Source organism: Patagioenas fasciata, chromosome 1 (assembly GCF_037038585.1).
Source record: "Patagioenas fasciata isolate bPatFas1 chromosome 1, bPatFas1.hap1, whole genome shotgun sequence".
NCBI lineage: Eukaryota > Metazoa > Chordata > Aves > Columbiformes > Columbidae > Patagioenas > Patagioenas fasciata.
The window spans coordinates 186,113,096-186,139,264 of NC_092520.1; the positions used below are offsets into that span (position 1 = coordinate 186,113,096).

The 26,169-nt window shown below is 38.6% G+C and overlaps 1 protein-coding gene across 1 annotated transcript in view; it reads right to left on the reverse strand.

Annotated features, from left to right (window-relative positions):
- Positions 1-18,177, reverse strand: part of IMMP2L (inner mitochondrial membrane peptidase subunit 2) — a 456,167-nt gene extending 437,990 nt beyond the window's left edge. The window contains exons 1-3 of the mRNA XM_065860638.2: positions 18,056-18,177; positions 7,197-7,334; positions 399-502 (exon numbers count right to left, since the gene is read on the reverse strand). Of these exons, the coding sequence (XP_065716710.1) occupies positions 399-502; positions 7,197-7,331 (239 nt within the window). The 5' untranslated portion in view covers positions 7,332-7,334; positions 18,056-18,177. The remainder of the gene's footprint in view (positions 1-398; positions 503-7,196; positions 7,335-18,055) is intronic.
- Between the last annotated feature and the right edge of the window lie 7,992 nt (positions 18,178-26,169).

Here is a 26,169-nt window from a genome sequence, read left to right on the forward strand (position 1 = left end):
CTCCAAGAAAAATAAAAAAGGTTGTATAAAGAAACACTATTTTTTTCCCAAATACGAGTGAATAGCCAAACCACTTAAAAAGTATACTCCATTAAGTCACATGTTTTCTCTATTTTCTCTCTTTATGTCACAGCTCTTTTTTTCTTGGCAGCTTCTGTACACATATATATCGTATCACATAACATCTTACATGGTGTTCCTTCAAAGTAAAATCCTAGTAATGTATTCAATAAATATCTGAGCTTTGAAAACTTAATATAGGAATAACAATAATACATGATTTTTAAAATTATATTCCTTGTTCATATATATGTTTACAGTATTGTGAATTATATATTAAATAGTGATGGTTCAACACTTATAGAAGCACATATTGAAACATATGCAAAATCACTTACACCAATGACACAATGTCCCCACGTTGTACATCATAATTTCGAATGCTCCAGTGGTTTAAGAGCACTACATCAGATGCTTGTCTTCCCCCAGGATTCAAAGAAGGCTGAGAGGAGGAAAAAAAACAGTTTTAGATTTACATGAATCTTCCACCTGACTCCCATCAACAGGTGAAATTCATTAAAACCAGTAAACTGTACCCACTTACTATTAGAAGACCAAGAATCTGTTGTATTCTGTGAAATATATTTCTTTATTAAATTCCATGTTAAATGTCATTCATTTATGACAAACTGTACTTCACATCCTTCAATGCACTACTACATGCAAATTAAATTACACAGGATATGTACTCACGACAAGCCTGATGAAAAGAAGTGATTGCCTTTGCTGCCTATCACTTAATATTAAAAACAAAGGAGAACCAAGAACACTAATTCCCAGAAAAAGCAAACTCTCTGCAGGCATCTTACTGCTTATACAAGAATAATTTACTAAAAATTAAATATGTGCTTGTAACAGTCCTACTCTCAGCACTCTTTGCAAAGGGCAAAAACAAACTCTACAGCACATGCTGACACTGCCAGTAAATGTGGCCCTTCTGTAACAGGAGACAATGACGCCTGAACTCTCAGAGAATCACACAGTGAATGAGACTGTTCACTAATCCCAGTAATAAAAAAAAAAAAAAAAGCACCATTACTTTAGTACAGAGTATTAGGAGATTGAAGAACCATACACAATTATTTTGTGTGACATGGTACAAAACTAGGGGACCTCGTGACCTGGTTAATGCTAGCTCCGAGTTAACCCATCAGATATGGGAGAGAGGAAGGAAGCAGCCCATCATCACAGCAGGGTCTTCATTGTCTTTTGCAGGGGTTATTTCAGTACAAATACTCCTCATACTAGACAGGAAGTATTTAAGAGTATTCCAAAATAAAGTCTTTTGATAGCTTATTTCTCAATAATCTTTTTCAGACTCTTCAAATACAATTACAGTATCTTCAAGTTGGCCAGCAGATGACCTCTAATTTAGACTCTGTAGTTAGGTGACATATTTAATGAAGCAGAGTATTGAGACTAGGCAGCCCCTCATTCATCTGTATGATAGCTACAATATTTGCTAAAATTTGTGTTTTTTGTAGAAGAGGCTTTCAGTGTTCATCTCACAGTATAACTTGGCCTTCCACATACACCAGCAGACATGGGCTTCCGAGATGCCCCTCCCCAGACTGATCGTACCTTTGATGAGCAAACCAATCCAGTTATAGGACTGAAATCAACTGTTCTCAATACAAGTAATTACACTTAATCGTATTTTTATTCAGTAAAAAGATGCTCCCAAACCAAGATGGATACTTAGTTTTTATTTTTAACTTTAAAAGCTATTTAGAAGTGCTGATTTCTCTTTACTACAGTTTCCTCAATCATTTCTTCTTTGCTAGTTGAATCAGTTGATAAAGACCTTTTTTCAAATGGGACTTGTGAAAAACTATTTTTTTAATGTGCAACAAAAAGTAATGTGCTGGGGTCCTGAGTTGGTGTAATTCAGATTAACAGTATGAAACATGATAGTTCAAAAGAATAAGTTGGGGTGGGGGAAGGAAAATTACACAATATGTTTAGGTAAACAGCAAACCAGTCTAGTTACATCTTGAGCTGTGGACTATAGGGCAAATTTCTAGTCAAGCAAGTCTGTAGATCAAAGCAGATCACATTAACATCCACAGAAATATGGTCCAAATCTAAGCTATAAGTAAATTAACACTCATCTTTTTTTCTATTAAAGCCTATGCACTGCAAGAGCCAGATATATGAAAATTAGAGGCTAATGAGCAGATATTTGATTATTATTTCTTTAATCAGGATTTTCCAGAATGATTTTCCATCTTCATAGCATCTTCCACCAAAGGATGGTATCTTTATGCACAAATTCTTTACATACAAGTCCACAAACAATTCACAATCACACTCATTTTTACCAAATGCAGGCACATATGGGTCAGAAGCTAAGTAAGGTATTAGTCAACAGGCAAAGAAGGAGATCTTAAAAAGCAGGAATCATACATATGGTATATTCACAAAAAAATTAACTGCTTGGTCCTACTAAGTATCTACCTTAATGGGCCGAAAGAGGTGATCAAAACAAATGGAAATTTTAAACCCACTGCTCCAAGAGATTATGTATTTCACAGCTGACACTTAGAAAAGATTTACATGAGCATTCACAAACTTTTTCTCACATCTGTATCAACTTCACTTTATAGAGAAATACTATTTGCATTATCCCAGTTGTCTCCTATTGTTTTCTGTATTAAAACAAAGGGCATGTTTTAAATACCTTTAAATACTGCATAATTTTTTATACTTAAATAATTCTAGATGTTATACCATGTTGCTTGCTATTTTTAGCAATATATGTCATTTTGACATATAGAGTAGATATCCAACTCATCACACATTAGAATTATGTTCGAGAGAAACAGGACAATGTAAAATCTTTTTCTCTTTGCCACAAAACAACCTGATATATTCAAAATGCACAGATAGAAATACTGTTCTGGTAGAAGAAATGTAAGGAAAACTAGAAGGAGATGGTAACTTTCATTTTACATCACAATTACAGTTTTCCATTAAAAAATAATCTAAATCCTTCAGCAAGTCTCTAATGTAAGTAACATAAATTGTGATTCCACAACAAAAAGTATAGAAATAATTTAATGCAGTTTGTTCAGAGACAACTTATTTCCCGTGACATTTTTACTAGCAGTAAGGTCTCAGGTCTAGCAAAACAAAAATACAGCTTCTGAAGCAGCAGCCAATAAATGGGCTCACAAGGGTTCTTAATTTTATAAGAAACAAAATAATACAGAGGTTTCTTCCTTCTTCTAGCTTGAAGCATTATGACTTGTTTGCCCAAATTCTTGGCATAATAGTCTGCTACAAATGAGACACACAGGTCTTAATTTAGAACTGTGATGCAGAAGTCACAAAACACTCACTCTTTCCAATCACTAACTAATCTAATGCTAAAAGCATGCAAATTGAGATCCCCAGCCATATGATGAAGCCTCACAGGATATGAGGTTCCATAAGTAGGAGGGTAAAAGCATGCCCTTTTACTATAAATAATGATTAACTTGATAGTTGTTATGCTGCTAGTGAAGACCAGGTCACAACTTATTTGCTTATAGCTTGGGGAACAGAAAGAATATTCACACAAGCTGACCAGCTTAGGTACAGTAATCCTAATAATAAAGCTAGGAGAAACTGCCACAGAATAATTACAACTGCTATTACGCATAATGGAATAGAACATTCGATAATGTTTGCTGCTGAAACAAGTGTGCTTCGTCAGAGATCGCTGGTCAGACTACTTGTTACCATCCTTGGTATTGACTGTTTGCTACAGAATTTGCATATGAAGTTGCACATACGCTGTCATCTTCCATCTCACTTGAAAACAGTCCCTTTGCTTTAATGAATTTACAAATATATGTGTCCATGGGGGGTTCCTTTTTTCACATCATTATGTATGAAGAGTTCATAATTGAAGCAATGAAACTCAACAGGAAAAAAAAAAAAATCAAGATGTCCATATGATAACATTTTAAAGTATACAACCAGCATTACAAGGAGTCACAAAAAATCCACAACAGCCAATTAAGAAATCATATTACCAGTTATATGTGTCACATTGAATGTTGTAAACAGATTACAGCTTACTTGAAACCTGCTATTAACAAAATGCTAGATGAGTACATCAACCTGTAAGATCCTAAGCAAACAAAAACACCTCATGAGAGGATTAAAAAAAGTGTAATTTTTGAAAGAAAAAAGAAGGTAATGAAACAATTAAAAATGTTAAAATTATAAATTGCAATAGTTCACAGTTTAGAGTTAATATTCATTTACACTGAAATCAGCACAGTGAAAGAATTATGAGAGGTGCCTGAAAGCACTGTAGAAACACACAATCAGCATGAAACAATGAAATGCATTAAGTCTGTCTTAATTGATGGGGAATAAACCAGAAATTTGTATTTTCATTAGAACCTTTATTCAGCATGCTTGCCAGGGTGACAAGAAGTATTACCATTGTCAGTAACTATGAAGCAACAGCAAGGCTGGTACAAAACAAAAACAGAAACAGAGGAGAGACCAAGAGAGCAGAGTAGGAGAGCGAGCGTGACATAGAGAGATTTATTTCTTGCTTCTTGTCAGAACTTTTAATTTCAGGCTCAGCAGGAGCCACAATGATGAGAACACAAAGCCAGCTAGATGTTTTAGAGGTCTATTACAAACAAATTCTTGGGAATCATACCATGGTATCTCCAATTTGAGACAATACCATTGAAAGCACACAATTGATGGATATATGACTACATGCTGACTGAACTTCACTCTCCCTCATCCCCATAGCTTTCAGCTGCATTCAACATAGATCAGTCTCCAGAGAACACAATAAATAGCTGGAATTACAAAGCAATGACCAATACTCCTTCAAGCTACTCTGCAAGAGAGGGAGATATTCCTTATAATTATGTCCCTGTCAGACGTAGTTAGGTGTCTAATAAATCTTGGCAAGGAAATTAGTATCTTATTAAAAGCACTAGGAAGTGAGGGTTTGTTTGTACTCTGAAAAACATCCATAGGCATAGAAGTTTAAGACAAACTCCTATTTCAGTGCCACAGTCCAGACTAAAACCAGAGAGACAATTTTACAGACACTGAGATGTCAGTAAAATTAGAAATGTCAGCTTTCAAGCTACCCATACTTCAATCAACAGAGGGAATGTCTAGTCAACAGAAACATCAAGGGAAGAGCTCAGATTTTAATCACACACAGAATATATATTGCTTTCTATGGTCACTATGAAGAGTGTGTATCCTTCTCTGTCAGGTTGAATAAATCTTAACAAATAACTAGTGTTTTTCAAAGGTTATTCCAAAGATAAACCAGAGTTAACTATATGTCCTTCAAGTGAGTGGAGAAGTAACACCCCAGGACAATGCCAGAGCAATCCCTAACACTTAGACTTCAAAGGAAACATAAAACTGAACTCTTGACAAAAGGGGCTCAACAGACTTACGGAGCACAGAAACCTAGAAAATTTCTTCCCAGCTACTGAGGGAAAACTAACTCAATGAGAATGGATGTTAAGCAGAATATTGTGTCAGACACAGAAAGACCAAATAATAACAGGCAATGTGGCATGCTGAAAAACCAACCCCTCAGAAATTCAATGCTCAGGTCATGCTCATTAATAGAGAGAAGGGGAAAGAAAAAAAAAAGAACAACAAAAAAAGGAACAACATAAAATTCAAGATGCATTCGCATTTTGAATGCTGCATGTGGCTCTAGATTCCATAGAGGCAAAAGATGAGGAGATGGAAAATGGGGGAGTTGTATTAATCTGGCTGCTTTTGTACTCATCTACATGCTGTGAATTATCTTCGAATTTCTCCTGTCTGAAGACAGCAAAAAGATAATGAAACTGTTTTTCCCAGTTTCCCGCTCCTCCTTTCTAGAGGGAATTTCTGGCTCTGCAACTGTAAGCCCTCTTGAGATAATCCTACCTTTGACTGGGCATCAGTGAGATTCAGAATAACACACATGAAAAAGGCAAAGGTAACTGATGTTACACCTAACTTCTGGTCTTGGACTGTAGAATTACTGGAGTACAATGATTTTACTTTGGTCCCCACTCTCGAGATGAGAGTTGCCTTCTAGACCAGGGGAGGTTTCTTGACCGAAGTTAAACACCAGATTAGAGGCTGCCACAGGAGGGACAATGCCACCTTGCCATTCCCTCCTCCCCACCCTATACGTTTCTATAGCACTAAACATAAATCAGCCAAGCCCAGGTTCTAGCTCAAGTTTTGTCTGTGTGAATGCCGCATAATCAAAATGCCAGTAGCTGCTCTTGATTTCTGTGAAATTTCTCTTCAAGGTTCTGAGTGTATTCAGATAATCAAATAATAGGGCTCAGCTCCTGAGAATCAAATCTTTAGTCACTGCCAATTGGAATATTACAACATTACAAAAAAATATAGTTATCAGTGGTGATGCACAACAATATGCAGTGCATATGATTTAAAATGCAAAGTAACAATACAAAAATTGGGTAACTACATTACAACATATATTTTTCAGTTCCAAATAACAATGGAAACAAAGTAGCTGTTCACTGTCATGAGTATTTATCTTCTAAATGTTACACAGCATATTTTTATTTATTTGCTTGCACTGTATAAACATTCAGTACAACCAAAGTAAAAACAGTGAATCAATACTTATGTCCTGATAAGCACAGGTACTAATACTAGGTTCATGCCATTTTCAGTGTTCTTCACTGAAATTGTCCATATTTGTTCCTTAGTAAGAGCAAGTATAGCAAGAACAGGCTTTATCATACAATTACTATAAGACAACTACTAAAAATTAATAATGCGTCTTTGTGAGTCATCAATTCAATCCCAAGAAACAAAAGGTAGTGTTCAAAAAAGAAATCTTTATTCCTAATGAACAGGAAGAAACTTTAAAAATTTATCTTTGCCACTACTTGTCTACAAATTTACCTTTTACTGAGACAGAATTTTGGCAAAGTTTGTTCTCAACAGCTTTTCTTTTCACATCATAAACGTATTTGTTTAACAAAGTCAAAATTAAACTCTTCTGTACTAACATGTGATCATTTAATACCAATTGAGAAAGCAAGTTTTTCTACCTTGCTATTGTCAGTGGACAGTCACTGTTTAATTTCCTGACAGAAAAAAGATATTTCCAACAATACCTGCATTGATGCTCCTTCCACCCTCGCCACACAGGCAACTCTATCCAGGAAAGTGACTGTTACTGGAACAGCAACAAAAAAACCTTTAAAAAAGGCTTTAAGGTATTTCTTCCCCAAACCGTGAGCTTGTGCCATAATCTGAAAAATATGAAACAAATGGAAAAAAAAAGTTATAAAACAAGTTTTAAGCAACAGCAACACTGTAGCAATCCAACGAGGTGCAGTTAAGAATAAATCACATCACCTGCTGGGTCTCGAAATATGCACAGTTAAAAAAAAAGTATGTGCATCAGAATGAAAAAGAACAGAAATCTTCAATGGAATTTAAAAGTCTGTTCTGCAGAAGAGAGTTTGATACCTGACATGTACCCTTCAGCTAATTTGACCGTTTATTGTGATCCTGTACTAGTGTGAGTAATTCATAAAAATGATTCAATGGTAACAGTTCAGCTAAGCAAGAAGCAAACTGATATAACCAGACAAAATCTAATTACGTATTTGTGAAAAGGCAGGAAAAAAAAAAAAACCTAACTAGACTGAAATAACCAATTATAGAGCATTCAGTTACAGTTTACAACCAAAATTCTGTAAATATTTTTGTCCATACACTGGTAATTACTAATTTGTGACCCTCAAAGACAGATTGTATTCTGTAAGGAAAACCTGATTATTTGCAACACATTGCCATTTTACCATTTCTTTATTGACTATTTTCACACGTTGCATCATTTCGCCACTTTTGGTAACTGCAGACATGTAAAATTAGTTCAAGTTGTCACATATATCGTAGGGCCACACAGTAACACAATGGCTCTTTGTTCGCTACTACATCAGAAAGTTAAAAGCATATTGCCAGACTGGGCCGCTGAGTAACGATACACGGGACTGTGCCACACCAGCTCACTATTTATTATGCTGCCTCACATTTATTTATTTAGCCCTGAAGCAGTGAACATTCTTGAAAAATACCTACGAAGTACACAAAACACAAGTTGTTTCATTGTATTAGTTAAACCTCAGAAAAGTAAGCTGAAAATCCAGGTACTGCTGCAAAGGTACAAGACTATTTATGTAACTGCACTCTCATTATACAAAATGCTGCCCTTCACCTATTGGCAAATCCAATTTAAACAGTTGTTTCCACCTAATGAATCCCTGGTTAAGCCCCATACAAGATAAGTCTGTGGAGTCCCTGCTCCCCCTATCACATCCTAACTCCTACAGACAGTAATAGAAAGAGAAAACAGACTGTGACCTGAACTTTTGAGTCTTTTGGTGTGTTTATATTCAAGAACACAGAATTATTTTTCAACCAAAATAATGCAAAACATAAATACATGCAGTTTTATGCAGTCCTTTCACAAACAGAATCTTTAGAATTTCACAATAAAATCATTTTTTCTTTGATGTATTTTCAGAAATATGGAAGTGATGTAGTATTTGTATGCAAAATACAAATTCACATCACTCTGATGGAATAGTACTGAAGGCAGTATTTCTGTCACAGATCTGGCTTCTTAATTCCATAAAGCATTACACTTTAGAGAGGAAAACCAGTTCTACAAAACAAGTCATCAGCATATTCTTCACTAAAATTCTTTATATATATTAATAGCTTTGCAATGACAAGATCTGTCTTCTAAAAGACAGGACCACCTTTAGTATTAATATTACTTCTGACATTCACCCTCACAAGGTTTTAAAACTCTCTTAGTTTTTTTATTTGTTTAAGTGGAAATACTTCACCATCATCTATAACTCTTGCTCATAACACAAATTTAACTAGTAAAAGTCTAAATATACTTAATGCTTGTAATTTGGTTATATTTTCTTTATGCATATTTCATGAAAACATTTTCAACTTGGGTCAACAGCTTTCACAAAGAATTTGAACTGCTTGTGAAACATAACAAATACTTCACCAATTCAATACAAATGTTAAAATGCCTTACTCTCAGTTTATCGTTTAAGAAATCATTATTGGATTCAATCCATCGAAAGAGACTACTGCCCCAATCAGCACAGATTTACCTTTAGAATTAGTCCACATAAAACCAGAATCTCTCGAAATCAAGTTTTGTCTACCGTTTAACAAGCTATACAATTTCATGCACCTTAACACCTTTCTCTCAAACCTGCTGATTCTGAACTTTGCCTCTCAAGTTTTCTGGCTGGAATTCTACTCCTCTGCTCTGAGGTCCGGCATTTCTCAACCATCCTCCACTCTAAGAGCAATGTCAGCTTCAAAACACAGTATTGAGTCCTTGCCCACAAAGGTATCCACCCTGTTTTCGACGGTCACTCTTTGAGCTGAAAGACATTGCCTGACAGATGTATCACAATATGATTTAGATTAAAAAACAAAACACAACAAAAAACTTTGAGAAATCAGACTAATTTACTCCTTAAATTCCTCATAGTCAAACCTATTTTCATTAATGATAGAGCAGGAATGTTCACCCCAACCCCTCTACTAAATCCTTTGACAGATCTTATTATAAAGTTATTGCAAAAGCCCCATGCTGGTATCTACAGAAAAACTGAGTATGTGAAGAAAAGTAATTGGTCAGACAACCCACAGGAGACCAACCATATGCTCCTGGAACTACAAGCTAATTAAAAGTGACACAGAATCTAGCAACCAGGTTAAAACAGTTAAGACAAAATGCTACATTCTCAATACATCACTTGGCCAAGGCGACACCAGGAGTATTAAGCAGCTGTGGACAAAGCTGCGAGTTGAGGTCCTGCTTCTTTGGTTTTTGATGCATGCAGTATTGCAAGGCACAGTACAAATAAAGATGAGGGAAAAACATCAACAGCATCCCTACCAGCAATCAATTTGCAAACCCAACAAAGCCAACAACAGGTGTTGTACTGAAGGACTACTCTACTTGCCCTGAATTTCCTTCCTTCCTTCCATCCTGATCAAACCACTGGTTTATCTTCCATCCACACTGAGTTGAATCCTTCATTACATTCTGAAAGTTTCCTGGCTCCCCATCTCCCACAGCCAAGGACAGTTTTTCCCCAGGACACAAACTCAGCAGGCCTGTAGATTACTCTGCTCTACTGTAGAAGCCCTTCTTTCCAAAAAGATAGTAAACATATACATACACATTTTAAACAGTTTAAGAACAACTTAAAACTGAACCCATCATTAAGTTTAAGTCCTTTGATATAACAAAACATCTTTAGCACAAGGGTAAGAAGTTACTAAACGTCAGTATCTCATTGAACAGTCTGCACCAGGTCTATTTCATAAGCTTTCTCCTCCAAAAAACACAGAGCAGCATTTACCATAGGATAAGTATATGCACATGCCAAGTTGCCAGGCAACTGTTGACACAGTAGTTCATCATCCAAGTGGCAGCAAACGGAAGGCTGTCCATCACCCTTCCAGCACAAGGGGCTTCAAGTTCTCTTGCATTGCCACAGGGGAAGGGCTTGAACACAGGCAGTGGTAAGACAGTTTGCAGCATTATCTCCTACCAGTAACTGCATATGCAAATGGATAATCCTCAACAGATAAACAGTGTGTGATTAAAATGTGCAGTGTTTTCTTTTCTTATACTTAGGTGGTCTTAGGAGAAAAGAAGGGGAAAAAGGTAATGATAAGCGTTTACTGCAGTCTTAAGAAAGAATTTAGGGTAGTAAAAGGTAGATACAACAAAGATCCTTACAATTAAAAAAGGAAAAAAAAAAAAGTAAATTTCTGGTTGAAGTATTTGCTTAAAAATTAAAAAAAAAAAAAAAAAATTTAAAAAATTAGATAGCAATCACTCCTAGTGATAATATTTCACTCTTCCACATTCTGTTTTATAACCTCAATGTGCTCGAATTAAGTATTTTCTTAGAAAGCACATTTCAGAAAACTTGTGAAAACTACTGAAAACTATTGCCATACCTTATATTTCCATTTAATACATTTTTGTCTATATTATAAATAAAATTTATAATATATTTTTCTAGTTTACATTTATTTTATATTAATATTATAGAGATATATTACATGTTATTTTATATTTTTCTACATCAAATTAATGAATAGGTTCATTTAAAGAATGCATAAATCTCACCTGTGTCTGTCATTTATGTCTGAGAAATTTGATGTCCAATGTTCAAATTGAAGTACACATTCTAGCAAGACTGAAATTAAGTATTTCCGAGTCTCCAATCTACTTTATTTTTAGAATCTGAGGTTACAAAGTTACTTCTAATGCTCCTTTAAACTACACTTTACTTATTTTTTTAAAGAAGACCCTCCAGTACAGATAGTCAACTTTTTAACAGCTTTAAATCTAAATATATAGAATCTGAAGAAGTGTTGGCCAGTAACAGCCAACAAAAATGTTAAGGACAAGAAGCTAATTATTTCATATATATATATATATAAAGATACAATAACAAGTTTGAAGGACACAACATGATTTCTTAATATATAAACAATAAAAGATTGTAATAATATATACTACTCAAAAATTGTAATATCAAGTAATAAATCAGTAAGTAACACTTGGTTCAAGTGCTTTCTAAAAATAAGATGTCTGTGAAGTATCAATGTTTAATGACACTGAGTGGAACTCTCTGGTATGTAAAATTTAAAAGATTTCTAAAGTATATGTAGATTTTAAGAGTACAATATTTCCAGAACAAAATTCTGAAATCCAGTGCTATGCCTGTTTTATGCTGACAGCTAAATATATAGCAGGTTTAAATGTATTTCATTGGAGCAAGCAAAGGATTACTTGCTGAAAAAAATCATTTTACCAGCACATATTTTTGGATCTCTGCCCAGTCAGTGATGCCTTGAATAAAATCAACAACTCACAATACTTAAAAGATGGCACAAAACATTGTAAAAATAATTTAGAGATGCATATCAGCATTTATAATTTACCCTTGGTTTAGGGGGAAAAAACAAAAACAAAAACAAAAAACACAGAATAATTCAGTAGAACTGACAATCTTCAAAGCAACAACCTTGAAAACTTGTTTGAAATGGCAACACGGACAAGAAAAATCCAAGATCAAAATGCCAGCATACAGTAGGTCAAAGCATTAAGAATTTCACATTGCGAAGCTCAGAGATTAAGGCAGATGGAGCACAGCATTATCCGGACTGAAGTACTTGGTGCACAAAAGGTCCAGGGATTATAATGAGTCTCTCGTGGGTACTACAACATATGGAGCAGAGATGCTATTTAGATAGCTCTCTATGTATAAAATGTTTATTTTTTTCTCCCACTTGCCTGCAGATTAGAAGACACTGTTTATCAAACAGCCTGCAGAAACTCATCAAGGAACATTCAGAAAGCCCCAGGTTACAATATATTTGCAAATCTAGGTACTTAAAAATTACTCACAGAAGTATGACAGGAAAAACAGCTGTAAAGACAAGGCATTAGGAGTCGTCCACAAAGGAAATAAAATGCCCCTCATGAGCTTCTACAAGAAGACATGAGGGAATAGGAAGGAGGAAATTACAACCTATGTGAAAAACTACCTAGCCAAGACTGTTAAATTAGTTTAAAATTACCTATTTGATCTTGTTCAGAAATTAGTAACTATACTGTATACAGTTCCATAACCGACTGAATAACCAACTTGTCTATGAATCGCAATATGCATTTTTTTATAAATCAATGGCACCACACTAGAGATCAGGCATATATGGTTTGAAAACAAGGAAGACTTTCACAACAGAAAATACCAAAATACGTGAATGAGCTCAACTCTATTGAATCCTATGAAACTTAAAATTGAGCACAAAAGCTTGTTTTAAGTACGACTGGTACAACTTGAAGACAAGGTTATATCTGGTCTAAAAATTGTGATGAAGAGGATGCTGGTCAGTATTGGAATTTGTGTGATCTTATTAACATGTGCCTTTTCTACAATGTCTTGTGATACAAGGTCAGAGTAAAACTACTGTCATGCAGATTTCCCACTTCAGTGGTATATTTCAATAACTTTTAGATTACAGTAATTTTTGTAAGGCTACAAGTCCACAGACTTTTTAGTAGGCTAATTTAACTCATATAAATTTATGCAGGTACAGGCTGCTGTGCACAGATATGATGGGATGACTGCCACAAAGGAATCAAAATAGATTCGTCCGTGTAAGTTTTCAGTTAAAAGTAATCAAAACAGATCAGTCCATTTAAACTGTTGTCTAGTTCCAGAAGGAACTCTCATTTATACTCCAATAAAGACAACTCTATCCTGGTATTATTCCAGGTGCTGAAATTTCTATAGCACTAATGCATCTATACACGCAGGTTTTCCTCACAGTATTCCTCTATCATATTAATCTCCCTGTAGCCCTCGGGCACACAGTCATTAAAGACTACTGCTCTATTGCAAGTTTGGAAATGTCACAGATGATGGAAATGAGTGTTGTATTACCAAAGCACCAGATCCTAACCTAAGCAGTGTTTTCAGTAACTATGCATGTGTGCTCTGTAATGCTCTGTTCAGTTTCTCCTAGGTTAGTAATTTTGTCCTGATACCCAGACATCTTGCTTGTTCCAAATATAGAGCACCAATTTTGTTAGCTTAACTCCATTATATGCCATTTCTTATGACTTAGTTTGAATTAAAGCAATTACGATTTCCATGTAATAGCTTCCATCACTATGAAATATGTAGGATTTTTTCAATATACCACAATACAGAAAAGCAACAATAAAAATCCAGTTTTGTAATCTCCTCAGAGCTATAACATACATTGCAATTCCCAGAAGCAGACAAAAATAAATCAACGCAATGAACCTTCAGTTTACAAACCACATCAAAACAAAAAAGCTTAAACCACAACAGTGACCTAATCTGTCACAGAATTATTACTACCAAAAAAAAATCAGTTTAATGTGGAACTTATTATTCTTTTAATCTAATATTACTACATCGCGTCACTGGGATCTATCTCATTTACAAAGGCTCAGTCCACGCGTTGGTTGTGACTGGAAAGAAATTCATATTGCTTATTCTAACCAATTAGTTGTGTTTCTCAAGGTCATGAATTTTACCCCCATGGAAAACCTTGCATTTCCAAACAAAACATTTCACTCTTCAAATATAAAGCAAAAGCAGAAGAAAATGCAAGTGTAGATGAATGTTACCCTCAGCAACTGAAGTTGTACCTAGTTCAGAAAGGAGAGTAGTCAGCCACCCCTCAGTTATGACAAGTTATTCAAGATCATGTTTCACACACATAAGCAACCAAGAAAAGGAACAGCAATATGATCACTCTTCTATGGGTACTGCAATACCAAAACAGAGCAGCAATTGTTACGAGGTCTTGTCAGAGCTGTTAAAACCTTAGATGCAATGTAAATTCTTCAAGTACTATCCCACAGGCGACTGCTGGCAGAGTATCAGTTACTCTAACATAAAAGAAAAAGTAATTGTTTTTATTCATGTTTCTGTGTCTTCAAAGAAACTAATAATCATTCACTTATATCGTGCATAAAGGAGAGTACTAAATTACGTCAATTTTGGAACATACTTATGTGAACAACATAACAAATATTTAGTTTCTTGCAACTGACAGTTCTTTGTTGCCTTTCAGCTTAAAGATTAAACACATGCAAAGTAAGTTAATTTTATAAATTGATTTGAAGTGCCCTTTGCAAATAACTACCAGCTACTGTTATGTTTTGGTCTCAAATAGACTGCATAAATGAGGTGTTGCTTCTAAACTCAAGAAATTTGTTAATTATATTTACAGTAAACAATAGCATAACCTTTAGATTTTAATTCATTTGCACATTTATGTAGTCAACTCTCTGGATTCTTTCAAGTACCATGAAACTGTCATATTAGTTGTGGATATTCAGAATCAAGTTTATGCAAAAGCAACACAGACAAAAAAAAATATATATATATATATAAAAAAAAAATATATATACTGTTATAAGCATTCATATAGCAGTCAATAAGTGGCCTAAGAATAACAGCATTCAACTCAAAACACAAATTCTGTCAGAAAGAAACTCTAACCTAAAGGAAAATCAAATGAGTAAATACAAGAAAAAAGCATCTCAGCTACAAATCTTTCCAGCTTGCAAGCATGAGTTGAGTATAAAAGGACGGAACCTGACAACAGTATTTATTATAAATAAATAAATATAATATAAATAATCCCAAAAGAAAGAATAGAGAGAATGTATTTAATATTTGAAAGGTATTTTCCATTTTCAGTGTACTGTACAAAAACAACTAGTTCTCTCACGGCTACTATGAAGAAGGCTTTGTGCATACCCACTCAAAACAGGGGAATTAGAACTGACTCCCTCAGACAACATTCCCATGAAACCCGGCAGGAAGATCCGATGAACCAACTACTTACTACCTACTGCCTGTGGCATATTAACAAACTAAACGTACAAACTAATAGACAAAATTGTGCCTTCAAAACATAACATCCTTTATTTTACCCTTCGGGTTTTATCATTGAACATTAGAGGTCACTGTGGGACTTCCTAAGTGTGCACCTCGTGTACTCAGCAATAACCATTCACCACCATGTTGATTTTGAGTCTGGGATTTGTGACAAAGTTCAACTGCCATATAAATTTCTCAGGTCGAAAGAAACAGCAAAAGCACTAAACCCAAATACTCGCAGGAATATATAACTAATAATTTTATTGAAAAAATAATAGAAAAATCTTCCATAGCTATATTATCAAAGGAAAAAGTTATGTTCTTATTTGCAGATTAATTAATTTCTTGCATAAACTGGTAACTTTTTCACAAAGCAAAAGACAGATTATCCAAGGTGCCACTCCCCTTCGTGTCTAAGACTCTAAATAATAGTTTAGGAACACACCAGTTAATAGACTAAATCCCTTTGACAGAAAGAGCAGCACACTATTTATACAACTCAGTATTTGGTTTGTCCAGCAGGTCAGGACTTGCAGAATACATTCCAGGCAATTATAATTGATATTTTTTTCTTAATATACAAACAGAATCATATTTTTCCTTTTTAAAGACTAGAAAATTTCAGCTGAAAAACAAACAAAAATCAACAGAGTTCTGTAAAACTACAAATGTTCATTCTGCATTGACCGATACTAGTTCTAGATTTATAATGAACTTCTGGGCTTCAGTGTGTCCAATTTTTATGTTATATGAACTCTAAAGTATACATTTTTCAGCTGAAGTGCGTTTGAGAGTTTCAACGACTCATTTTCAAGTGTGAAAATATTATTTTTCAACAGAAATTCTAATGCATAGGAACGAGGATTTGTTTATTCTTGCTGATATTTCAATGAGGATAAGAAACCTCAATTTTTTTATAAATTAACAGGAAAATGTGTTTAAGCCACTATTTAGAACTGCAGCTAAATTTAATTGGTCCAGAAGGATCTTAAAATCATGCAGTGCAGATTCTGTGGAATATAGAGTCATTGTTTTAAAATGATAATGTACTATTGAACTAAAAGCAAAGCATAAGGATCCAGGTATTCCAGAAGCAGCTGGAATCTGTGGCACACTCGTCAACTTACAAAGATCTCAACAGAAAATTCCAACTGTAACTGTGAAACCTACCTGAATCTCAAAATTATTGTTCAGCACAATTCAAATATTATTCTCCAGGATCTGGATACTACCGACTATAATTCAATGTGTGTGGTTATTTCCCATCAATTCCAAGAAGAAATTTCTTTTGGCAACATATTTTTACAAAATGCATATGGATTCAGTTATAGAGCTACACTTGGGGGGGAAGTGTATTTCTAGAAGTCTAATTCTAAAGTCTTGTAATTATTTCATTAAACCTGAAAATACTGGAGAGGTCTTATCTTCCAAGTATATTCTCTTGACAATTAATAGCCAGCTTTCTTCCTAATGGAACAATGAACAAGTATGTGCCCACTTACGAGGGGGAGAAAAATGAAAATGTGCTGGTACAAGAAAGGTATGCAGAGAGCTGTGGGGCAGCTTTCCCGGTCGTGTCACCGTGTTTGGTATCTCACTGTACTCAATTCCAGTTCAGTGAAACAGCAATGAAATGATACAGAAATAGTCACCATGGAATGGTGACTTATCAGAAGATGTTACGAGGTCAGAGTGCGCTTGGTGTTCAGCTGTTTTTCTACCTAAGCTTTTCACTGACTTCCAAAAAAAATATTTTTCCTTAAAAAAGGTATGAACACCTGGTCGTAAACAAGAAGCAGCAGCAACTCCGCAGCACGGCAGGGGCCGGGGGCGGCTGAGGGACACCGGGCTGCCGCGGCTGCCGGGCAGCGCCACAGGACCGGCCTCGCCACGGCGCGTGGGGCCTCCCGCGAGCGGCCCCTGCCGGTTTCTCCCGCCACCGCGCCACAGTGGCGCGAGCCCCGCTGCGACCTTCGCCAGTCACCGCGCAGCTCCGGACACCACCCCTGCAGGCAGCGGGGACGAGGCCCCCGACTCTTCTCTCTCCCCCCCGCCCAGAAGAGGCGGCTCCCAGCCCAGCCCGGCCCCGCCCCGCCCTCCGGCTAGCCCGGCGCGGCCGCTCCCGCAAGGAAGCCCCCTTCCCGCGCCGCCCAACGGCCACCGGCGGCTCGCGCGGGCGGAGGGAGGGAGGGGCGGGGCCAGCGGGGCGGCACCGAGCGCCTGGCGCGAGCTTGAGCGGGGGCGGTCTCGCGGCCGGGCCTGCCGCGCGGCACGTGTCGCCCCTCCCCGCCCCCCCCCAGCTCCCCGCTCTCCTCCGGCTCGGCCCCGCTCCGTCTTCCCGCGCTCGGCGGCGCCCCCGTGTCCCCGCCTGCTGCCTCGCTCCGCCGCGCGCCGCCCGCCCTGCCCCTCCGCGCGCTGAGCCTGCCCGGCTTCCGTCGCTCCACCCGCCCGCGGCCGCGCCCGCCGCTCACCCTCTGCTCCCGTCAGCGGGGCCGGGCCGGCAGCGCCTCCGTCGCGCGCGAGCCCTCTGCGGTCACGTGGGGTAACGGCCGGGGCGGCGCTGCTCGCGGCGGCTGCGGCTCCCCCGGAACGGCGGCCCGGGACCGGAACGGTGGCCCAGGACAGGCCCCGGCGCGGCGGCTGCGCTGTAACCGTGCGGCAGAGCCCCCGGCGCTGCGGGTGGGAACACTCGGCTGCCAGGGCTTGCACCGAGCCTATGGTTCTGGCTCGCTCTGTGCGGTGGTCCCCCGTTGGTGTGGCCTGACCGATGTGCTTCGTGTCTGGCAGACTAGACCCATTGCAAAAAATACTGATGTGCGTGGTCTGATCTTCAAGTATCTGTATTTGCAGTTTGTGTAAGAGTCCTGAAAAACTTGAGGCCGTTGGGTGGCAGCAAGCCGTGATTCCCTTCAGCGATGTTCAAGATCCAAATACACATGGGCTCTAGATTTGTGGTCATTTTTTGCAACTGGATAAAGATAAACCTGTTTGAATATTAGTGTGTAACATTGGGAGATTTTACACTATTTTAGTATAAACTGGTTGATTAAATTGCATATGGTGTAATCCACACATAAAAATGCAGGATTTTTGTTCAGCCAATGAGTTTCCTGGTGCTGAACACAGGCTGATCACAACCACGTCTGTTGTGCATCAGAACTGACTATGTTATATTTCTAATCTGATCTTCATGAATGGGAGTTTATTTTGCCTGTAGTGCAGATGGATACACTAGGGCTTGTAATTTCACAGAATGTTTGTTTTTTATCAGCTGCTGCAACAAGGGCAGGTGCAAGTGTAGTCTGAAGCAGGAGGTTTTTCCACATAGCTCTTGTACCTTCAAAAGTCAATGGGTAAGTTCATGGCAGAAAAGTCCGTTAAGGGTATTTATGTACATACAAACTGCCTCTGGCTCCAGGAGTCCCAAACTATAATAACATCTTCATTTTCATCACCCATAATGTAAAAATTTTAAGTGTGAAATCTTCACAAAATGTTCAAGAATATTGCTGCAAAACATACTATACTATCAATTGTAGCATCAGAGGGGAAGCATTTTATGGGAATGTGGCCTGATGTTTCCATGCATTCAAAGCTGATGATATGAAATATTGCCCACTGAAGCTCTTGAGCTGAAACTCTTTTCTGATTAAAGGCGTTTGCTGTAAAGCTTTCAAGAACATATGATGGCTTATCAGCAGTTTTCTTGGTTTTGAAGTTAAGCATGTGCCGAACAGCTGGCAGGAAATACCCATTCTTATTCTTCATTTATTTGTAGATAAAGTGATACTTAGCAAAGCCGATACTAATGTTAGGAGCTGCAAATGATGCATTACCAATGTTCACACCGTTTTATTTTTATCATTTTTTATAAGTATTCCTGCTGCAGCTGCATTGCCACCTAGAAGTAGAGAATAGTTTCTTTTGCTTTCAGCTCTAACAAATTGCTACTGAAAATGTTTTGCTGCTTCCATGCTTTGATGCATCAGTGGCTGAAATAAAGAAAAAGCATACCCTTTTCACCCTCCTCTTCAATAGCTTTTCAGCTGAGAGTACCATTAAAGTGTCCTTGGCAATCCATAAAACTTTTGCACCACAGTATCCATTTAAAAGAATCTCAGCTGACTGCAGCAAGCTTTAGGCTAAAACCACTTTCAATTCTTTTTTTCTGACTTAATTTCATTTTGTGGAAAAATCTATAGGAGATACCTGAGACCTGCTTTGAGTTAAGTAGCATACATTTGCAAATACAACTGTCCGTAGGGTGTTAAAGGCCTGTTTATCTTTCTCTGTATAGCAGAGGAATGAATGTTTGAGCGGTGTTGAATGTACTGTTCTGAAGTGGTGTGTGTTGGAGGAGAATATTGGGCTGGGTCAGTGGGAGTTATCTACCCACATATATAGAACATAGCTATGTACATATGTGTCAAAATTTCCTGTAAGTCAAGGAGGTAATGGGGGACCATACTAAGCTCTTCCGATATCTAATCAGTGTGGATTGGTGAGGTGGGAGTTGTTTGTTTCCTTTGTTACCCCTAGAACTGGTTTTTCCCAACTCCCAGGTCTGGGTGTTTTTAACTACCAGTGACTTGGTTTTGCCCTGGAGTTTCCAGTGATATCTTGCACTTTCCCCCTCTCCCATCATACCAAGACTAATCCCCTGCATTGCATTATCATGGTAAGGGCATAAACATTTAATTCCCACAAGTAACTGCTTATTACCGCTTATTACCACATATTATGGTTATATCCTACAAATATACAAAATTACACAAAAGTAAAGTATCTCAAGTTGGAAGGTACCCATATGGATCTTCAAGTCCTGCTCTTCAGAGTACTACCTAAAACTAAATCATATGACTAAGAGCATTGTCCTGTTGTTACAAGTAAACAAGGTAAAATGGAGTTGCAGGCATGCTAAGGCAAGCTCAGCAAAGCCTGACAAGTCCTGAGGATTTGCAAACTCAGTGTGAAGCTCATGTTCTGCTACTAGATATAGCAATACTGTACTTAAATGAGCTAGCAGGCTACATGGTCCTAAATATTTGGAAATGTGAAAGTAACACAGCCTAATACTACTCATCACTTGATAGTCTTCAATATATTTAATCAACAGTAACTAACTTAGCATTCAATTCTTACATGTAGTGTGTAAATCCTTATCTTTAATTGAGGAGTAAAGGTTATAAAGGTTAGTAGCAATAAACAAATGTAGAATATCACTGTAGATTTCTAGTTATTAAATAGTGAGCATAAAGCAGACAATAGTTACTTTGCTATTACATATACCGCATTCTTTCAGCAGTGTCAAATTTAAAGGGTTAAATTTACCTGAGTGGAGTCAGTGTTACTGTGCTGTCCTTTTTCATTACAGAAGCTTATTTCTGCATCATTTCTCCTGTACATGCATTTTAAAGGTGTGTAATTAACTGCTTGCAAGTTGTTAGGCAGTTGATGAAGTGTGAACAGGGCATTGATTTGTTTTCTTTATTTACATGTTTCCCATAATACTCTGATGAGAGCAGGATGTTGAAGCTTTTTTAGTCATTGTATCTTTCCTTGCTTGTTTCATCAGATAAAGAAGTGATTTGTGAAGCCATATTCAATTCTTCAAATTCTATTAAAATTAGTGTCTAGAGAAACCTTAATAAAAATATAAAAAACAAACAAAACAAAACAACCAAGTGTTATGCACACAAGCAGCACTCCTGTCACTAACTCAAAGAACCAGGTTAAGTGTCTGTTTCTGTCTGAACTGTAGCAGTACATCTGACCACTCTCAGATTGTCTAAAAATATCCTAGTTTTGAAAACCAAGACAGTTTAGGAACTTTCTGTTGTCCATTACTCCTCTGCCACCCGTCCTCTTTTAACCAGAGAGAGTAATACTCTTGCAGGGAGTGAGAGAGCTGCTTGGTGGGTGTCTGACAGACAGCTGAGGTCAACCCACCGTGGTCCCACTGGCAGCCCTGGTCAGGGGCTGTGGGACTGAGTCCCCCATTTGTGCTCCCATGATAGGCTCTTGCTGCACCACCCAGCTGCCCATGACCACACTTTATCACAGATGCTGTGTCCTCAGGTGTGAAACTGAGCCTCCATGCTCTTTGATATCCCACAGCACGGCTTCCGTAGTTCTCTTGTGCCTTGCTGCGCTCTTTATGTTGAGACCCAAGGTCCCCCTTGTAGCCCTCCATAGGAAACTGGCTTCATGGCTGCTGGCCGAAGTTGGCACCTGCATTAGTAATGGAAAGACATAGGTAGGTACAGACCCACTGTCTGGAATATGACCATTCCAGATCCATACAGATGTGCAGCACAGTGGCTTAAAAAAAAAAAAAGGCAGCTTCTGCAGTTTCTGTAACATCCATGTAAGACTGCGAACTAGCTGTTTTATGCCAGAAAAGAAAAAGATTGCTGTGGTCAAGATGACACAGTATGCCCAGCTAGCTTGGCGTTGCAAGCAGAGCACAGGTTCTATCCCTGTGTTTTCTGAGGGGGCAGTAATGACCATTGAAATCAGCATCTTGCCGATTGCTGTGGATTATTCATGCCTGCTGAGAGGTCACCCTAACTGGGAGTGCCAGCCACCAGTTCAGAGTACCTGTTTACTTTGATGTTTACCTTGTGGGATAAGCAGGCACTCTCTTTAACCCACACAGAACTGACAGGTCAGAGAAAGGACCACTATGTTGTTACCTCTTTGCTGCAGGAACGTGCCTTCTCAAGGAGAGAAATGGATGTGACAAGACGTGTGTGTACACAGAGTTTCTTTCTCTTCCCTCCCTCCTGGGTCAGTGACTGCTGCCACATCTTTCCTGGAACATATTTATTTTCTTTCTCTCTTTCACCTGTCTTCAGTCATTCAGACAAGTTTCTCAACCCTTTAACAGAAGACATCTCCCTCTGTTGCCCTAACAACAAGAACAGCTCAGCTGTGCAAGGCATCCAGGGCTGCAGTCCTTCCTTTCTCTTCCCACTGAAAACACTCCCTCACACTTTGTGTTTATATTCTTTACCATCAGCCTAAAATGCATCAGTATGAACTATACCACACGGCCCTGTCTTGCTAGAAGTCCCATACTCAGAGAGAAGAGCTGCCTCCTAAGTCCTCACTGACATGTACACTGCCATCTCTGCTTAATCTCTTTTTCAGTACTCAGGCCACAGGAATGGTGATGAAAAAAGGACAGAAGAGAGAACTGATACTATGCATAGTACCTAGCATAAAGGGCAACAGTTGTCCACGTACTAAGTCTCTAAAGTTCCTCAGTGGCTTCTAGCTTTTCCCAGCTTTCCTTTCCATGTACCTCTCCTGACTTCAAAGCTAGATTTTACTGCATGCCCTGAATTCTTGCATCTTTTCTATGCATGTGACATGAAGATAGTTTTTATCTTATGAGAGGTTATCAGCTTGCTACAAGTTAGACAGATGTCACTGGCCCATTTCTTCATATCTAGGGATGTGACACAAGCAGGCAATACTTGAACCTCTCGAGCTTTGCTAATAGCAACGGGAATAACCGAACCAGATACCTCCTGAAGACCATCAAGACTTTTTTTTTGTAGAGAAAATATCTACCTTGCAATATGTATCTTGCAAGCCAAAGTCTTCAGCATCACCAGCTAGAAAATATTTACAGATAAGCACCTCCTGTTCATGGCTGCAAACACAGGTTAAGAACAAGCACACATATTACTGACACACAGACTCTTTTGCTTAGCATGGATTTTTGCAGTCCCACAGAGTCTAATCAGACCACGTGTGTCTAAAACTCCTCCAAAGAGCATGGACAGCTGCAAAATAATTTGGGCCATAATCTGTGCTAGATGTACAACAACAGTATGTGACTATAAAAATACACATGGTGACGAATTGCTCAGTCTTGTTGTCTTTAAATTCTTGGTCTAGAATTCAGACTTGAGCTGTTGACCTCTGTCCTCAGTAAGATGCATTATCACATACAGAAAAAGACCCTTCTTTAAAATGATAACTCAAAAAAAGAAAATTAAACCAAAAAGGCAGCCCTGTGTACCTTTCTTATGCAAAATTCTTGCTTGTTGTCCTCTTCACACACAGGTTTCTCACTTAACCACCCTCACTGACTGCTGCCAGAGCAGCTACCTTTGGCTGGGGAAACAGCTACTGATAAGGGTATTGCAGATGCTTCCCACAGATGAGACCAGCAAAGTTCATCTTCTGAGAAGATTCCCTTCTAAATTAAGGAGACTGTATAGGGAATCTGTATATTGCAAGACCTGGTACTTGTGCTGCACATGCAAGCCTATCCTGTGAGAGAATTGGGTCCAGTGCTTAGTCAGCCTGAACTGTTGTGAGGAGCAATGTGAATCACTGCTGCTTGCAGTGACAGAATAAAACTCATGAAAATCACAAAGGACAGCAGATCAGACATCAGGAGGAATTATGAGTCTTGTGTTTTGGGGTATGGAAGTAGGGGATAGGCTTGAGCAAGCTGCTGTTATTGTTTGATGTAGATGATCCTGTGAGGAAAGCATGGGACAAGGCTGATGTAAATTGTGTGCTCTGCTTGGATGAAGGGTCATGGCAGGCAGTTGCTGGGAGCATCTGGTGTCTTTGCAAAGTCCAGGGTTGCTAGTGCAGTGCTGAAGGCCACATTATATTGCTGCTGTTCTAGTTAGCCCATTAAGTTTGGTGAAGGTACTAACATAAGGTTGGAAACATAGAGTATGCTTGATTTCCATTATGAAGTGTGTCAAAGCCAACTATATTACCCCGTCTAGAAATACATTGCAAAGACCATCTCAGCCACCACTCTGAGAAGATCCAAAAATAGATGTGCCAGCTTTCTGCACCTGCTCTCTCTGGTAGCTGCAGTGTCAACACCAAGAGCAGATCCTCTAGGAAGTGCAGATCTCCCTCCTCTGTCAGCCAGGGAATTTGGGGATGCAGCTGCTCTGGGGGAAGGGCAACCTAGTGTTTCATGGAGAGCCTGGCCAGCAGTAGTGGTATGCTTGGGCTAAGAGGCAGTCCACAAACGGGTAGCCATGACAGAAGTTTCAGAGCCAAATTCACTGGTATCCTTAAAGCCCAACACCTAAATGTCCTCCTTTCTGTCTCTGTTTTCTTCTCCTGGAAAACAAAGTTTTTATCACACCCCATCACCACTGGCATACATGACAAATTGATATTAGTTTGCTTCATTATCAACATCTTCTTGGAAAATCTCATTTGCAAAGCAGGAGTGCCTCTGCCATCATCAAGTGAATGGCATAGGCATCCTTAATTTCCTCTATTTTAATGCAGAACAAGTCGCCAGTTTATCCATGTATATCCTAGGCTATCCAAGCAGTGATTTGCCCGTGAGGTTGGGTGCTTCATACATGACATCTTTATAGAGCAGGAGTAAGGTTCCTGATGGGATCAGGTGGAGCCCTGAGCTGCATGTGTTACAGCTTAGCTCTTGTAGTGAACTGGGCATAGGACACCATGTAGTTAAACATGAGGCACCATGCACATTGCGTGTGCCACAGTTGATGAACGTTGATGCCATGTATGATAATCAAGGATAACAGAAGAACATGGCAGCCCAAGTCAAGTCACACAGAGATGTGGGAGCTGTGTTAGCAGATTCAAGCAGATCCAAGGGACCCTGTGGCTTGATCCAGCCAACTGCACAGAAAGGTGCACAGCAGAGCGCTTTTGGGTTTCTATCCTTGCCCTGGCAGCTGCCAGCCAGGATGCCACAGGAGGTGCTCCAAGAGCTAATCAGGGTCAGGAGGACTGGAAACTGGCCTCAAGATTGCACTAGAAGTGACGGAGGGGCAGCCACTATATTAAAAAAAAAAAGTAATTGTTTTGTTATTTACATTGTTTGTATACAAATAGTTACACAATTGTTTTTTAAAGTAATCATACTGAGCAAGCCAACGCCAGATCTTCCCCTCAGTGCTAGCCTTCTATCTCTGCAGCTTAAAAAAAAAAAAAATAACAAAACTGTAGGTGATGCCAACCTTCAGGGTGGTCCTCAAGCAAACAAAAAGTGGTCCATGCCAGTCGAAACATCTAAACCCAAAACTCCGCAAAAGCCCCAAGTGAATGGACACTCTTTGATTCACCATCAGGATCTTAAAGTCTGTTCACAAGATTTTGTATTATCATGTCGAATTTTCCATTCTGGTCTATGAAAAGTGGCACTTTTTCCCCCTGAAAAACCCTGCCCTTAATTATACTGCATTAAGTAAAATCAGCATGTGCAGTGGTCATGGTTAAACCCCAGCCGGAAACCAGGAACCGCACACCTGCTCACTCTTCCCCATTCTTGAATTGGAAGAGCAAAAGTGAGAAAACTTATGGGTTGAGATAAAGTCAGTTTATAACAGGTAAAGCAAAATCTGCACGCACAAGCAAAGCAAAACAAGAAATTCATTCATTACTTCCCTTGGGCAGGTTCATGTTCAGTCATCTCCAGGACAGCTGGGCTTCACCACATGTAAGGGTTACTTGGGAGTGATGGCTATAAATGCCAACAGTCTAACTGCCCCCCCTTCCTTCTTCTTTCCCCAACTCTGTATGCTGAACATGACATCATATGGTGTGGGATATCCCT